We start from the raw sequence: 15,575 nt of genomic DNA, 5'->3' as shown, positions 1-15,575 counted from the left end.
CATGTGCCTTTGTGTTTAGTGGAAGGAGGTGGATGTGTGTGTATTGCTAATGGTATGGCCTGGGTCTGGTCCCTGCAGAAGAGAGCAGTACCATTTCCACTGGTGGTTGGATGGTTAGATCTTCCAAAACCCTTCCACCAGGCCAGGGCTAACCTGCTGTGCTCCGGGGGGGGGGGCTCTCTGTCCCCAGGCCTGGGGGAGGGGTGCAGCACTAGGTGCTGTTGGGGAGCACCTGGGTGTCCCCATTTTAGGTTTAAAATGAAAGTATTTCTTCACACAATGCACAGTCAACCTGTGGAACTCCTTGCCGGAGGATGTTAGGAAGGCCAAGACTCTAACATCCCTGTTCTGTTCATCCCCTCTGGGGCACCTGGCATTGGCCACTGGCAGCAGACCGGACGCTGGGCCGGATGGACGTTTGGTCTGACCCAGTCTGGCCGTTCTGATGTTCTAACCCCCCCGGCGCTTTGCCAAGTCTGTGTGTGGCTCGGCTCCCGCCTGCTCCCCAAACACGGGGGTCCCTGCGGCCCGGCCCGGGCCAGAGCAAGAACCGCCAGGCCGGGCCGGCTCCTGCTGCCCCCAGGCCTGTATTGTCCCTCTCTGGCCCCCAGCAAGCCCCCCTGCACCCCGGGGCGCGCTGCCCCCCCTGTGGCTGCGAGGCCGGTGCCAGCCGGGGAGGGGGGCAAGCAGGGACAGTCTGCCCCCCCCACCCTCCTCGAGGCTGCCGCCCTGCACGGACTGTCAGTCCCAGCACGCGTCTTTCCACGGGGACTCCATCTCCCGGCATGCACCACGCCCCGTGACCGCGCAATGCGGCACCAGCCCTGCCGCATGGGCTGCTGGGAGCCGTAGTCCGCCGCGGGGGCCTCGGTTTCCGGGGAAGGGGAGCGGGGGGGGGGGGTCGCGGCGGCGCTCTGGGCGCTGATTGGCCGCCGGGCAGCTCGGGGCCGTGGCCTGGCTTGGCGCGGAGCCGCGCGATTGGCGGAGGCGGCGGGCGGAGGAGCCTATGGGGCGCGTGGGCGGGGCTAGTTCGGGCCGGTGGCGGGAAGTGAGTGAGAGCGAGAGCGCGCTGGGAGCTCGGCGCGGAGCGGGAGTCGGGGTGAGAGGGGCCCGCGGTGCCGGGTGGGGGAGGGGTGAGGATGGGGCGCGGTGCCGGGTTGTGGGGGTTTGCGGTGTGGTGCTAGGTGGGGGAGGGGCGCGGTGCTTGGTGGGGGGGGGAAGTGGGGGAGGGGTGATGGGGCGGGGGTGAAGTGGGGGGTGTGTGGTGGCGTAGTGCCTGGTTGTGGGGGCTGGGGGAGGGTTTGGGGTGTGGTGTTAGGTGGGGGAGGGGCGCGGTGCCTGGTGGGGGGGGGGAAGTGGGGGAGGGGTGATGGGGCGGGGGTGTGGTGGCGCAGTGCCTGGTTGTGGGGGCTGGGGGAGGGGTGGAGGTGTGGTGCCAGGTGGGGGAGGGGTGAGGATGGGGTGGGGGGGGCGTGGGAAGTATTCACGTGGAGTGGGTTCTTGGCTGAGTCCCATGGCTCCAGCCCGCTCCTGTGCAGGGGGTCGGCTGGGGGTGTGTGCGTTTCCTATCTAGCTGCTGAGTCTCCCCCCTTCCCCGCCCAGCGTTGCGAGGGGGCCGTTGCCCCTTATGGGGAGGGGATGATTCTGAGGCCAGCGGTTTCCCTGCCCCCCAGGTATCCGTGTGGCAGCCATGCCCAGCACCAGGTCGCAGACCCAGGCCGCTATCGACTTCCCCCGGAGGAAACAGCCCAGGACGCCCGGCGCGCCCACTGCGGGTTGCAAAGATGCCCCATCGAACCCCACCAGGGTGACCCTCCTGACGCTCTCACCCCGGGAAAAGGTCCTGCCGCTGAGCCCCCGCAAACGCCTAGGTGAGGTACTGCCAGGGGACTTACCCTGCCCCCCACCTCTTGCAGGGCCAGAACCCGAATGAGAGTTCAGGGTTCCTGGCTCCCAGCCCCACACTTGGCGCTCACCGTTCCCACGGGCGCTACCAGACTGTTCCCTACACCCCACAGACAGCAGGCCTTTCTTTTCCTTTCCACCTGAAAAAAGGAGGCACCATGATTGCTAAATGCCTGAGAATTGGGCCTTGTTTCTTGGGTAGCAAAGAACTACCTGGTTAGTCACCCTCGCAGCCCTCTGGGTGTGGTGGCAAACGCCCAGGCCATGGGCCAAGTCCAGTTCTCTTGGGATAGATATGTTGCATCTCATATCCAGCATCTAAGGGCTTGTCAGCGCTAGAAATTTTTGCCCCTTTAACTATGCCAGTATAGTTAGAGTGGTGCAAGCCTCCTAATGTGGATGCAGATGTAAGGCACCTCTACACTGGTGCAACTGCATCCACACAGAAGCTTAGACCTGTATAACTATGTCAGTAAAATGTCACACTCCAAACTGACATAATTATATTGGTAACACTTTTATTTCCAAACACGCCCTGCCCCCCACCCCCAAATCCCTAAGAGCCTGTCAATTGTGAACTGAGTGTAACTAAGGCAGTACTGACTCGGGTCTCTAGACCGCCTGGACCAAGGGTTCGGAGAGGTGTCCATTCCCCACTCCACTCATCACTGAAATATTCACTCTAGGACCTTAAGATTATTTTAGTGGGTGGAATAGGGAAGTGGGAGTGGACCCCAGGGGTGTGGAGGTGGGACCTAGGATTGCCAGGCGTGGGGCCGTTAAAAGTCTGATCAACGGCGCAGTGGGACAAGGCAGGCTCCCTGCAGCTCCTGGAAGCAGTGGCATGTCCTCCTGCTCCTATGTGTAGGGACAGCCAGGGGGCTCTGCATGCTGGCCCCATCCCAAGCAACAGCTCTGCAGCGCCCATTGGCTGCCCCTCCGCCTAGGAACCGGAGTGGGGGACATGCTGCTGCTTTTGGGAGCTGCTTGAGGTAAGCACTTCCTGGAGCCTGCACCCTGACCCCCTCCTGCGCCCCTGCCCGAGCCCTGATCCCCTTCCTGCCCTCTGAACCCCTTGATCCCAGCCCAGAGCACCCTCCTTCACCCCACCCCCTGCATCCCAATCCCCTTCCCCAGCCCAGAGCCCCCTCCCGCACCCTGAACCCCTCATTTCTGGTCTCACACTGGAACCTGCACCCCAGCCAGAGCATGTACCCCCTCCCACACCCCAACCCCCTGCCTTAGCCCGGAGCCCCCTTCCACACTCTAAACCCCTCAGCCCCAGCTTGGAGCCCACTCCTGCACCCCAAATCCCTCATCCCCAGCCCCACACCAGAGCTTGCACCCCCAGTCAGACCCCTCACCCGCTCCTGAACCCCAACCCCCTGAGCCAGCCTGGTGAAAATGAGCAGACGGAGGGAGTGGAGGATGGAGGGAGTGGGGGTGGGGCAGGAGTTTTTGGTTTTGTGCAAGTAGAAAGTTGGCAACCCTAGTGGGACCTAGGAGTTGCTGCAGGGCAAAGAGCTCAGAGAAGGGGGAGAGGAAGATGGGGAAGGAAGGAAACAGGGCGGGAATGGTGCTGTTCCTAAAGGGGAACACATTTTTCCCACTAAGTGATGATGAACATGACGAGACACTGAACAAACAAGCCAAGGTGGCTGAGAGCTTAGTCACCACATAAATGCTGTTCCACTTTTGATCTGTGCCAGCCTCCCATTGACATCAGTGGGAGTCTGCTGAGGTCAGAAATGATACGTGGTCTTCAATGGAAACCACTGCCCAGGGATTGCAATGGAAGCGTTAACCCTGTGTTAGAGCCAGCAGGCTTCTCCTGGGCTCTGTAGACTAAGCGAAGTTCCCCCTCCCTGAGGTCAATGTAGGATTGTTCTATTGTCTTATGAAGGATCCCAAGCAACAGATGAAACTGTTCCTCGGGAGGCTGGCCCACAGCTGGATCGGTCTGTCTCAGGGAGCTTTTGCTAATATTGGGACTAATTTCCCCTTGGCCCATTAATTGTAGTCACCACCCCGGGTGCCATTCTAAATTTCTCGTGGGGTTGAGGTCCTAGCCTGGCTTTCACAGCATGCCCTGACCCTGCAATGTAAGTTGGTCACCTTCCTCCAGCCATTTACCTCTCCATTGGCCACTGCTACTTATTGAACTTGGCGCTTCTCCCTCCTGCAGGCGATGACAACCTGTGCAACATCCCCCAGTCGCTGCCCTGCTCCCCGACGAAGCAGAGCAAGGGGGAGAATGAGCTCCCGTCTGCTTCTCACAAGGGGCGACGCTTGTTCTTCAGCGAGCAGCCAACGACTGAGTCTCCTGGCAAGAGGAACAACTTGGTGCCGTCCCCGCTCCACAAGCGGCAGGAGACCCCAAGAAGCTCTGAGCGCTCTTGTCTCAACAAGCAACCTGTGTGCATCCAGCTGTTCAGGCAGGAAGGTAGGTGTTGATGCAATGTCTGGTGGAGAACAGGCCCCAGGGCACTTCCGCATCTTTCTCTGATGTGTCTCTCTATCTGGCATAGGCACTTGTTATCAGCAGGCGAAGAGCGTTCTGCACACAGCTGTCCCTGACCGGCTTCTTGCCAGGGAGAAGGAGACTGATGCCATCAGGCAGTTCCTGAAAGAACATGTCTGTGGGGAGAAACCTGGCAGTCTCTACATCTCCGGTGCTCCTGGCACTGGAAAAACTGCCTGTCTGAGCAGAATCCTGCAAGACTTCCAGGTATGGCTGTGGTTGGAGGTTCAGACACCTGTCTCAAATGCTCTGTTATGGATGTCAGCGTCTCTGCTGTAGCTACAGCAGGAACATGCCTACCTGCTATAAGCCCCGTGTACCCCCTACCTTTGGCAAACAAAATCTGGTCCCCCTGAGATCTTTCTTGGGTGATCTTACGTGGGATGGATTTTCCTGGGACGTTTGAGGCAAATCACACAGGTGGTTTGGAGCATACAGGGAAGGGAGCAAACAGTGGGGTGACTTTGCTTCTCAGGTCCCTCCTTAAGGCTGCTCTTCTGGTTCACCACAGCTCAAACGCTTTGGCCTTAATGCTTCATGTTTGGTTTAATCTGCCATCCCCAGTCAGCATTAGCACCTCTGATTACTGGAGTTTGGGCATCTTGTAGCTCCACGTATGTGCAGAGCAATCTACGAACGCTTACCCTGGTCCCTGTCCTGCGGTGCGTAGTCTGGTTCAGGCAGTTAAATGCAGTGCATGTGGAGGGGGAATAACGAGAGAGAGCATGTGCTTGGGGCAGAGTGGGGTTTGAGGAGGAGATGGTTGAGGGCGTTTCCTTAAGAGAGGATGCCATGAGAATCCGAGTAGGAGAGCGGAACTCGGAGTAAGTCTGCACTAGATACACTCCAGCTGCACCACGGTAGCGTAGACTCTTCCTACAGCGATGGAAGGGCTTTAGTTAGTCCATGTCTCCGAGACGCGGTAGCTAGGCTGGGGGAAGAATTCTTCCCCTGCCCTAGCACTGTGTACACGGGAGCTTTGCTTGGCTTAATTATGTCTCTTGGGGATGAAAAATTCATCCACTAGTGATGTAGCTAGCTTGATCTAAGGCGATGGCTATCCTACAGAGCTTAAAGCAGCACAGCTAATGCAGGTGCTCTATGCCAACGGGGGAGAGCTCTCCTGACAACTTCATTACTCCAGCCCTTGTGAACGGTGGTAGCTCTGTTGGCAGGAGAGTCTCTTCGTCGACGTAGCGCTGTCCACACTGGCGCTTAGGTCAGTGTGACTTACATTGCTTCGGGGGGGTGGGGGTGGCTTATTCACATCCCTGAGCAACATAACTTCTCCCGACTGAAGTTCTAGTATGTGCAGAGTGAGTTCTAGGTGTAGACCAGGCCTGAGGCCGAGAGACATAAGGGAGAGAGAGAGGGAGACGCCTTGAAAGTGAGGGTGGGAGGCATGAATTTGCTGTGATTATGCTGGGGGATTGGTGCCCTGGGAAAGGGAGATGGCTGCTAGCCGGTCTCTGCTCTCGACCGACTACCAAAACCTGGGTCAGCTGAGCTGCGTTGTCCTTTGCTTGGCTCGCCTGAGCCTTTCCCGGGTGCAGGACGGTGCGTGGGAAGGGATCTGAGCTGTGGCTTGCTGGCTCTCTAATTCTCCCTTTTCTCCCCGTGGCAGAATGAGCTCCCGGGCAGCAAAACCATTGTCCTGAACTGCATGTCCCTCAGCAGCTCCCAGGCCGTGTTCCCAGCCATAGCTGAGCAGATGGGCCAGCAGGGGGCGTCCAAGGTAGCTGGGAGAGACTTGGTGAGGAAGCTGGAGAAACAGCTGACAGCAGAGGGGATGCCCATGACGTGAGTACTGTGCTCTGAAACGCTCCCAAAGTGCTGTGAGCCGCTCCGTGTGACCAGGCCAGCGGCTGGGCCTGTGTGATAGCTGTGTTCCCAGCCATGATTCCCCTAGTCATTGCAGCTGGGTGCTGAGGGCTTGATTTTCCAGAGGAGCGGCGCACCGCCAGCGGCAGGGGAAGTCAGGGTGGGATGTGGGCGCTTGGCATCGTGGAAAAACCAGGCCCTTATTTTGTTACGAAGCACAGGCTGTGTCAGGGAAGGGTTGCCTGCCTCTGCCATGCCCCGAGCGACGGGGGGGATTGCCTGGCCATTCCTCAGCAGGGGCCGGTTAATCTCTCTGCCCCCAGAGCAAAGCCTCGGTGCTGAGCTGGGCTTTCTTTCCTGCCTTTGCATAGCGTGCTGGTGCTGGATGAGATGGACCAGCTGGACAGCAAAGGACAGGACGTGCTCTACACAGTGTTCGAGTGGCCCTGGCTCATTGGCTCCAAGCTTGTCCTCATCGGTAAGTGTGTCAGTTGTGCCGTGACAGTGCTTTGGCCTGGTGCTGCCGTTGAAATGCCCGGTGGCTGCAGAAGCTCTGTGTGGGAGTGCCCTGAGGGGATGGCACATATCCATCCTCCTGCAGGAGGTGCCCTGGCATTTTCCTCTTGGAGAAAGCCGGGGAAGATTATGAAGCTGGCTTCTGGCAACAGAAATCAGTCTAGTTACTGTAGCAAACCTATCCCCTGATGGGTGCATTAAAGACTGTCCTTGCCCAGCCCCAGGATGCATGATCAATGCAGAGCCTTGCACATGATTCTCTGACCCTGGAAGATTTCCCCACTCCCTGTTAGCCCAGGCTGCCGTTCTCAATAGCCTCAATGTGCTTCGCAGGAGTGGCCAACGCCCTGGACCTCACGGACCGGATCCTGGCCAGGCTACAGGCCCGGCCCAAGTGCAAACCCCAGCTGCTAAACTTCCCACCTTACACAAAGGAGCAGATTGCCTCCATCCTGCAGGAACGGCTGAGACAGGTAAGAACCCAGGGGCCAAGTCCACATGGGCTCATCCCCTTCTCTGGGGGAGAAGCTTAGACTCCTGCGTTGACATTGGCCTCTGTGAACGAGTCCACACACAGATCTGGAACCACGAGAGCATCTTTCTGGTGCTGTCTGGAGGAAACTTTGTAGTTGTAGCTGGCTGATATTGCTTATTAACTGCAGCATAGCACTCTTCTGCAATGCTGGCTTCTGTGAGAGATTGCTCGCTCTGTCTCCAAGCCTGCCACTTACCACTGAGCAGGTGGCAGAAGGGACAGCTGGTGACTTTCCACAAGCAGGTCAGTCATTGGCATAGGCTCAAGCCTAATGCAGGCATGGCTCCTGCTCTGTTGTGATGACCCCCCTTCCTTGGAGGGAACAGAGTCCAGGCTGTTGGGAATCCCATTCTCAGTGGCATCCCTGGATCCTCCAGACTCTGGGGGCTGGAGGTGAGATCTTAGCCATGATGCAGTGAGTTATGCACTCTGTCTTCCCAACACAGGTGGGAGAACTTCCCAGGTGCAGTGGGGTGCGTGACACAATCCACATGCATCTAGCCAAATGGGCTATTTTCTGTCTGAACCGTATTGGACCACCTGCGGCTTCTGCAGTGGAGACCTCTCCATAACTGCCCTGTGCTCCATTCTCTCGGCAGGTGTCTGGCGCTCAGGTCTTGGACAGCACTGCCATCCAGTTCTGTGCCCGGAAAGTCTCTGCCGTTTCGGGAGATGCTCGCAAGGCGCTGGACGTATGCAGGTAAACGCTGCCGCCTCCGAAGGCAGGCTCCTTACCCAATGTCGTTTGAGCGAGCGTGACTTAAGGCTCCATTATGCTGCTGCTTCCCTGGCGTTGAAAGGAGGGCTTGCATCGCTGCAGGAGCGCTGCCTCCTGACCATGTTAATGTCTGAGACGTTCGCAGCCCATTACCTATGGAGGGTGAGACAAGGCGCTGCTGCCAGCCCTTCCCGCTGTGACTAGAGATTGGTTAATTACATTTGTATTGCAGAAGGCCCCATTAGCAGCTCTCAAGCAGGTTTCTTTATGAAGCTGAACCAGTTTTTCCTTCAGAATTTTTTTCCCCTTCCTGTTCTTCCTTTCTGGGGCTGTTCTCCTCCAGTTTCATTATAGGCAGGACTTTTCTACCGCACTGGGGACTCTTCCTTTGTTGGGGCACATCTCCTCCAGAAAGGGGTGTCAGTTAAGCCTGTGCCAAAGGGCACATTCTGGACTAACCCATTAGCTGGGGCGTCCGCACCAGCTCCAGGACAGTTGCCATCCTGAGCGGGGAGTATGGCAGAAGCAGGGCTGTCCCAATAGGAGAACGGCTGTATTGGAGGGACATTGGCCACCAGTTGGGGCTGGGAGGGACTAGGAAAAACTTACACTAGAAACAAACAACAGAGGGTCCTGTGGCACCTTTAAGACCTGTTATTCTTAAAGGTGCCACAGGACCCTCTGTTGCTTTTTACAGATTCAGACTAACACGGCTACCCCTCGGATACTTTACACTAGAAACAACTCATGACTGCTGGAAAAGTCAGGTTGCTCCCCCCGCCCAGATCTGAACCTTGCCCTGCTCTGCTGGCCACCCAAACGCTGCATCATCTTGCCAGGCACGTAGTGATTCTCTTGCTTCCTGTAGTGGCCCACTTCTTAAAATCAAATGATTTCCTGGGCACCTCATCTCCCAGCCTCCATCCATCGGTGACCCTGCAGTAACTAGGGGATTTTGTCTCATTAGGTCCATGTTTAGAGATGAAAATGAGCTCCTGTTAATGGGTGTGCGCTGCTGTTTGCATCCCACAACTTCTGTGTTCGTGCTGGTTTAGCTCCTCTCCCTGGGTGCAGGGCTTATTACTTGCTGGCTGTGATACTGCCCGCCCGGGAATGCTTGGGAGTTTGGGTCCAGCCTCCTGGGGAGGGGTTGGTGCCTAAAAAGTGATCACAGCTGGAGGAGAGGCATGACCCACAGAGGCATGACCCAGGCTACAGCTAGCAGCCCTGCTTGGAGACCAATGGGTGCCCTGTCGTTGTTAGGGGACCATTCTTTAGTGGGGCAGTCAGGGGGGCCCAGGTGTGGGATGTGCCTAGGGGATAAGGACTTGACCTGAGTGCATGCGAACCCTTCATGTTCCAAGCTGCTCTGTTTCAGTGCAGAGAGGCAAGGGTGCTGCCTTCAGGTCTGGGGCGGTTTAGGTTTTGAGCAGCCCAAAAGGCTCAGTCTAAAGTAACTTGCATAAATCTGTGTCCTAGGCGAGCCATTGAGATGGTGGAGTTGGATGTGAGAAGCCAGACTGTCTTCAAACCACTGCCTGGCTGTAAGTAGCTGCCGCCAGCCTGAGTCAGGAAGCTCTGCACTCTTGGCTTTTATTTTTCTGTCAGTCTCCTCGACCTTAATTGTAGCCTTCCTTGCCAATGGCGTGTTTTGCGCATTACTGGAATGGAGGTCCCCAAGAGATTGCACAAACGCCTGGCACGCAAGGAGCTTTCCTTCCAGCTCTCTGGAAGCAAAAGCCCTAGATGTGAAGGTCACACCTGCTCTCGTCTCTGGGGCTGGCTTTAACTAGAATGAAAGCACTTAAGTGTAGGTGTGAAATAGCAGCTCGCACATGGGGGGACAGCGTGGGCGGGAGTTCAGATTGGGATAGTCGCAGTGGAACCTTTCCAAGTGCAAGCTGTGCATAGGGACAGTGTGCTGGGGGGGAAGATATTAGCACTGTCTCAGACCGTGTTCCAAAGGACTTCAGCCCTTCCCCTTGGATTTTTGGCTGCCGTATGCAGGATGTGCTGTTCTTAGGGGTGGCTAAAACATCCCCCGCTCTTTGGGTCCTCATCAATTTTGTGACCATATATATAGAATATGGTTCTCTCTCCCTCTACTCCTGGTGCTTCAGACTATAGTAAGATGAAGTTTGCTCTAAAAATCCACTTTTCTTTGCACCATTTTATGCCACTGGCATTTTGCCCTGCTGTGTCCTAACAGCGAAACTAGATGGATCAGTTTCACTTCCTGGTTCCCACGCACTGGCTCAGGGCTGCAGGATTTGGGTTCCCAGTGCGATGGGGAAGGAAGGGATAGTTACATCCCACTCAAACCCATGGCTTCTGACAACTCGGACTTGACTGGGTTGCCTTTAGCCAGTAGCCAATACACTGGCCTATTTCCTGTCCTAGTGTTGTGTTGCTTCTATATTAATCAAACCCCATCTCCTCTGACTCAGCGTTGTCTGGCCTACAGGTAAATCGCCCGCTACCTCCGCCTCGGCCTCCCCAGTTCCTAGGAGAGTTGGGCTCCCGCACATATCCCGGGTGATCTCGGATGTGTATGGTGACAGGATGGCCCTGGGAAGTGATGGAGCCAGTGACTCCTTCCCCCTGCAGCAGAAGATTCTGGTCTGCTCCCTGCTGCTCCTAGCCAGGCAGCTGAAAGCCAAGGAGGTGACGCTGGGGAAGGTGAGTCAGGCCGTTGGGTTGTACGGCGAGACGAACCTGAGCTCTTTGCCTCGGGCTCCACCCTAGTCCAACAGCAGTAGGTTGGGGGTTGCGACTCCCTGGGAAGGACAGTCTTCTCCACCTGGCGGGTCCAGTCGTGAGCCCCACCGGGCAGGTGACGTGGGCCCGTCTTGTTTGCTGTCTAGCAAGTCCCCAGGCAGGCGCTCAGAGCGACGTTGACGCACTCTGGAGGGGGAATTGGGTTTAGCCACACACCTGGAGATGGTCAGCCCAGGGAGGGGGAGGCGGATGGGGATGGGGATGGAGGCTTGCTGGCACCTGTGCGTCTCCCTCGCCTGCGTTCAGTGGCTGTGGGTGATGACCGCTCCCTCCCTCCTCTCCCAGCTACATGAAGCCTACAGCAGAGTCTGCCGGCAGCAGCAGATGGCACCCGTAGCCCAGTCTGACTGCCTCTCCCTCGCCACCCTCTTGGAATCCAGGGGCATCCTGGCACTGAAGAAAGCCAAGGAAGCCAGGCTCACAAAGGTACCCCCACAAACCATGCTGCTTTCTCCCCAGGGACAGGCTCCAAAGGGAGCTGCTGCAGAAATGGGGGTGGCTGCGACACTCAGGCCTGGCGGGCAAAGGGAGGAGAGCACTGGGAAATGCAGGTTAGCTGGGGAGCCAGCAGGGTCGAGGAGAACCCTGAGGAGGGATGGATAGCAGGGGAGAGCTGCCCTGACCTGACAGTCGGGCTCCAGGACTAGAAGGGCTCCTAGACCAGTGACTCTGTTGTGGGGACATTTTAACTCCTGGAGGATCTGACGCCGGCCGCTCTCGGAGGAGGCTACGGCCGGAAGGCCCCAGTGCTTTGCTCTGGTGGTGGACTAGGTGGGCCAGTGCGCGAGCGGCAGGAGAGCAGGCTATTGCTGGCCAGCTGCACAGGGGCAGTTCCTGTCGGTGCTGCTGCTTGTGTGGACCCTGTAACCTCGGGTGAGGGTTTGAGTAGCCTGGGCCGTGCTCATTGGCTCCCACGGATGCTGGGCAGGTCTGTGTAGTAAGGAGCCTTGTCTCTCCTTCAGGTTTCCCTGAAGATAGAGGAGAAGGACGTGGAACATGCCCTCAAGGACGGCGTCTTGATTGGAAACATCTTGGCGGGGGGGCAGCTCTAGACTCCTCTACCTTGATGCCTCTTTTGAAAGGGATGTGGCTCTCTCCGTGTCCTAGACAAATAACTGCCTGGGCTCCGTTGTCCGCGGTAACAACCTTCGCTGAAGGTCACGCTGAGCCATGGCAGTGGAGCGTTTAAAAGGATGAATTTGATCTGCCTTCAGCTCACGACATCTCGTTATAAAGCTGCCTCGTTTGTTTTTAACTGTATCCTTGTTTTTAAATATGCCGCCGGCTGAGGTGGCTAATGCCTGAGTCTGAGACAAAGCCAAAGTGACCCTCCTTGTGGTGGATTTGGAACAGTTTGTGAATGGCTGCAGGCCCTATGCCGAGCCTCTTGCAGGGCTCCATTTCCCTCTTGGATCCAGGATGTTTGCTGGCCGTCCTGACATCCTTTCCCCACAACCTGCACGTACGCCATCATGTTGCCTTTTTTGAACAGCTGGAGATCAAAGGGATGGTGCTCAGGCAGCAAGAGTCTGTTTGGAGAAACGAAACCATTAGCAGCGCGAGAGGCTGCAGGAGGAAATGAGATGGCAGGCGCTGCGCTCCCAACCCAGGCTCCTTTGAAGTCTAGTTATTTCCGCGTAGCAGATGTCGCTCTTAGTGAGGCTTAATGTCTCTGGGGCTCGATCAGGGCTTAGTCTGAAGCCCCGAGGGCTGTGTGTATCTTACTGTTCAAGCTGTGGATACATTTATTCCTACTTGTTTGTGACATTATGAAGAGTCACGTTAGGCCTCTTCCAAAAGACCCAGTTTCTTCTCCCCTTTCCTGTGCGCTAGAAACGAACAGAACATCTGGCTTATGACACCACCCAGCCTGCACCCTGCTCTGCACATCGGAGGTTCCTAATCTCGGCATTGGTTTTTAATTTGATTCTACTCTTCCCCCTCCCCTGCATCCCTAAGGAGTGACCCACTTCAGACATTGTGATGTATTCGCCCTTGGAGCAAGCTTTCTCCAGCAGGGGGCATTCTTGTAGCACAATGAACCGTGCTTCTTTCGCCTGAAATAAGTTTGTAAAGTTTGAGGAAGCTGTATTGCGTGTGTGAGGCCAAACAGTGTGGGGATTCTGGGCAACCCCTTCTCCTATCTATTTTTAAATTAAAAAGTAACCTCTCTGCGTTGAAAATGACTTACTGTCTGATCAGTGTCATCTGTTTGTAATGAGCCTCTTGTGAGAGCATAGACCAGACTAAAATGTGTGCCAATGCTATGAACGTTGGGCATGTGTTATGTCCCTCCCTAACCTCTGTCCCCCCACATCTCCCAGGTTGGATGGACTCACTCCTGTAGCAGGTGTGTTCTGAAAGGCAGGTGCAAGGACAGAACTCCACTGCGAGATAGGCCCAGCTGTATTTACGGGTTGGGAAACACAAAGCCCCACTCTCTCACTGATGTGCGGCAGTCTCTGACCAGCTCGACGGGCACTTTGAAACTATCCTCCAGTGCTGAGAAGACACGATTACATTTTCTGCAGCTTATGTTAAAAATAATACAGGCTTCGACAAAATCGCAGCTTGCTTCATAGGCCGGCTGTGCCTCCCCCTTCTCCTGGTGCCGTCCTCAAAAGGGGTTCAGTGGGGCTGTGAGACTGATGCGAACATGTGTGGAACCCCTCTGCTATCCCACGGGGTGCACCGATTCTCCACACGCATTGCAGGCAGGGGTAAGCTGCCACCCTGCATGGCCAGTGCAATCAGTGGGTACTGTCTAATGCCCACTGTTTAAATGGAGTGGGATGTGCGGTCCCAAAGCAACCCAGGTTCCTGGCTACTGGAACCCATCTAGGCCCTGTGCTACAAGGAGCTTCTGTGGTGCTGTTCACCTAGTCTAGTCCATTAGCCTTCGCCACACCCATGGCTGCTGGTGAAGATGAGCTGTGGTCTAATAAGAAGCAGGCTCGGAGCAGGATTGAGAACAGATGGGAGCCTTGATTTAAATTGCATTTTATTGTCTGCAGAGACCTTGAGAGAGACGGTTGTTCCTCCAGCTACTGTCCATGCTGGGTCCACTGCCAGCTGGGCCAAACTATTAGCAAATTTGCAAAGATGCTGGCAGCGAGATAGGGGTCAGCCAGAGCCACCACAACAGAGACGGTCTTGGGAGCTGCTGTTTCCTCCTTGCCCTCTGCGGCTCCCAGCACCAGCTCCTTGTGCATAAGCTGAAAGCGGAGTTACTTTTAACCACCCCTGCTGCAGCCTCCCAGTGGGATCTGAGAATCCCTCTGGCTCCTCTCCTGCCGGGGGTGGTTGCTACCCAGGGTAGAATAGACGCCAGCTTGCTCTCCCCGAGTGGTAATGGCACCTGCAGGGCCTTGAGCATGGGGACTGCTGTCAGGAAAGGCAACAGCTCCTTGCTGCCGCTGATCACTCACTCTCCAGGCTGCAAAGCGGGGGTGGTGTCCATGCAGCATCAGGTCTGTGCTGTGCTCAGGGAGGGGACGGCCCCTGAATCAAATCCTCTGCGTAGAAATTAAAGCCCACCGAGATCTGGCCCTTTCTAAGTGCAGACTTTAATCCCCGTGAGCGAGGACTTCTCTGCTATTAAACGGAAACGGCTTGAGCCGAGCACTTCTAGAGCAGGCCTGCACCTGGCAACTGATGGCAGGAGCAGAGCCAGGTGCCTCTGTGAGTGAGGTATCACACCTACGCTGGAGAAAATGCAGCTGCCTCTTCGCGCTCTCTCCCCCAGTGAAGGTTAGGGGCTGGCCCCAGGTAACTGGCGCAGAGCCGGAGCAGAGCTGGTGAGCAATGGGCTGAAGTGGCACTGATTTCCAGCGGCCTGGCTGCATGTCACCTTGCTGGGCTCAAAGCTACTCTCAGGGGAAAGGGACTGGGGGGTGGAGGAAAGAGTCCATGTTTGTCTGAGGAGCAATGGGGGCTGGCAAGGTGCAGAGGAGGGGGCTGAAATGATCCAGGGCACAGACCCCTTTCAAACTTGCCTCTTAGTCATGCCCCCAAATGGGCCCCCTCTGCCCGCTCTCTGTCACTTGGCTGGGCCTGTGCGCAAAACGGGCTCGTCCGTTTGAACCAATTGTCCTGATGGGGATAGCGGGCAGCTGCCCTCTGCCAGTCGGAATCTGAATTGTCCAGCTGTGTGGCATAGGCCCTGTACTGCTGCTTGCCAATGGAGGAGGGGCAGCTGGGGGGGAGGCTCCAGGCAGGGCCGTGCTGGGAGGCTCTGGCATAGGAGGAAAGCTCTGGGCTGTGTAAGAAGAGCAGATAGTTTGGGGCCGTGGCTGGGCATGGTCCCAACACCTCCCTCCCTCCCCGCCTTGGCCTGGAGCGCAGAGCTACTGGCCCCTTTTCTCAACAGCCGCTGGCTGTGGGGTGAAGGCCGGATTCCCGCAGGCCGTGGTGTATGTGCAGGGCCCTCGGCCTAGCTCCACACCACAGCTGACTGCGCCCTGGCAAAAGAGCTCCCTTTTCCTCTGAAAGGCACTAATTGGGTTCTGAATCACGCTAGGCTGCTTTGATCTCTCAGCCATTTCCCACACAGCCTGCAACCGCCTCATCAGCGATTTCTAATGAGGGGGCCCGGCTGTCTCCTCCAGGCCCTCTTCCACCCCCCATCCCTGCCTATTAGGCACCAGTACAGCTGCCCGGCACCGCTTGGCAATGGGGCTGGGAGGTGAAGTCTGTATTTGTGCCTGGGCTGGGGGGGGACAGGCGCTCCAGCATGACTCCAGTGCCAGTGAGTGCAGAGGGGTGCCCCCTTCTGGCCAGGC

General features: G+C 56.8%; 1 protein-coding gene across 2 annotated transcripts; it reads left to right on the top strand.

Moving 5' to 3' along the window:
* Positions 1-945: 945 nt before the first annotated feature.
* Positions 946-12,980, top strand: CDC6 (cell division cycle 6). Of its 2 annotated transcripts, none has more exons than XM_005294132.4 (12): positions 946-1,099; positions 1,674-1,871; positions 4,091-4,348; positions 4,434-4,633; positions 6,051-6,226; positions 6,619-6,725; positions 7,097-7,236; positions 7,898-7,998; positions 9,496-9,560; positions 10,481-10,695; positions 11,080-11,220; positions 11,757-12,980. In XM_005294132.4, the coding sequence occupies exons 2-12, from the start codon at positions 1,691-1,693 to the stop codon at positions 11,844-11,846; spliced, it is 1,674 nt and encodes a 557-aa protein (XP_005294189.2). In that variant the 5' UTR covers positions 946-1,099; positions 1,674-1,690; the 3' UTR covers positions 11,847-12,980. The 2 variants fall into 2 exon arrangements, with proteins under 2 accessions (XP_005294189.2, XP_065433439.1); XM_065577367.1 differs by having other exon boundaries at positions 1,025-1,048.
* Positions 12,981-15,575: the final 2,595 nt, after the last annotated feature.

This window comes from Chrysemys picta, chromosome 24 (assembly GCF_011386835.1).
Source record: "Chrysemys picta bellii isolate R12L10 chromosome 24, ASM1138683v2, whole genome shotgun sequence".
Lineage (NCBI taxonomy): Eukaryota > Metazoa > Chordata > Testudines > Emydidae > Chrysemys > Chrysemys picta.
The sequence above is the reverse complement of the archived record's forward strand: the minus strand, read 5'-3'. Positions and strand labels throughout refer to the sequence as shown.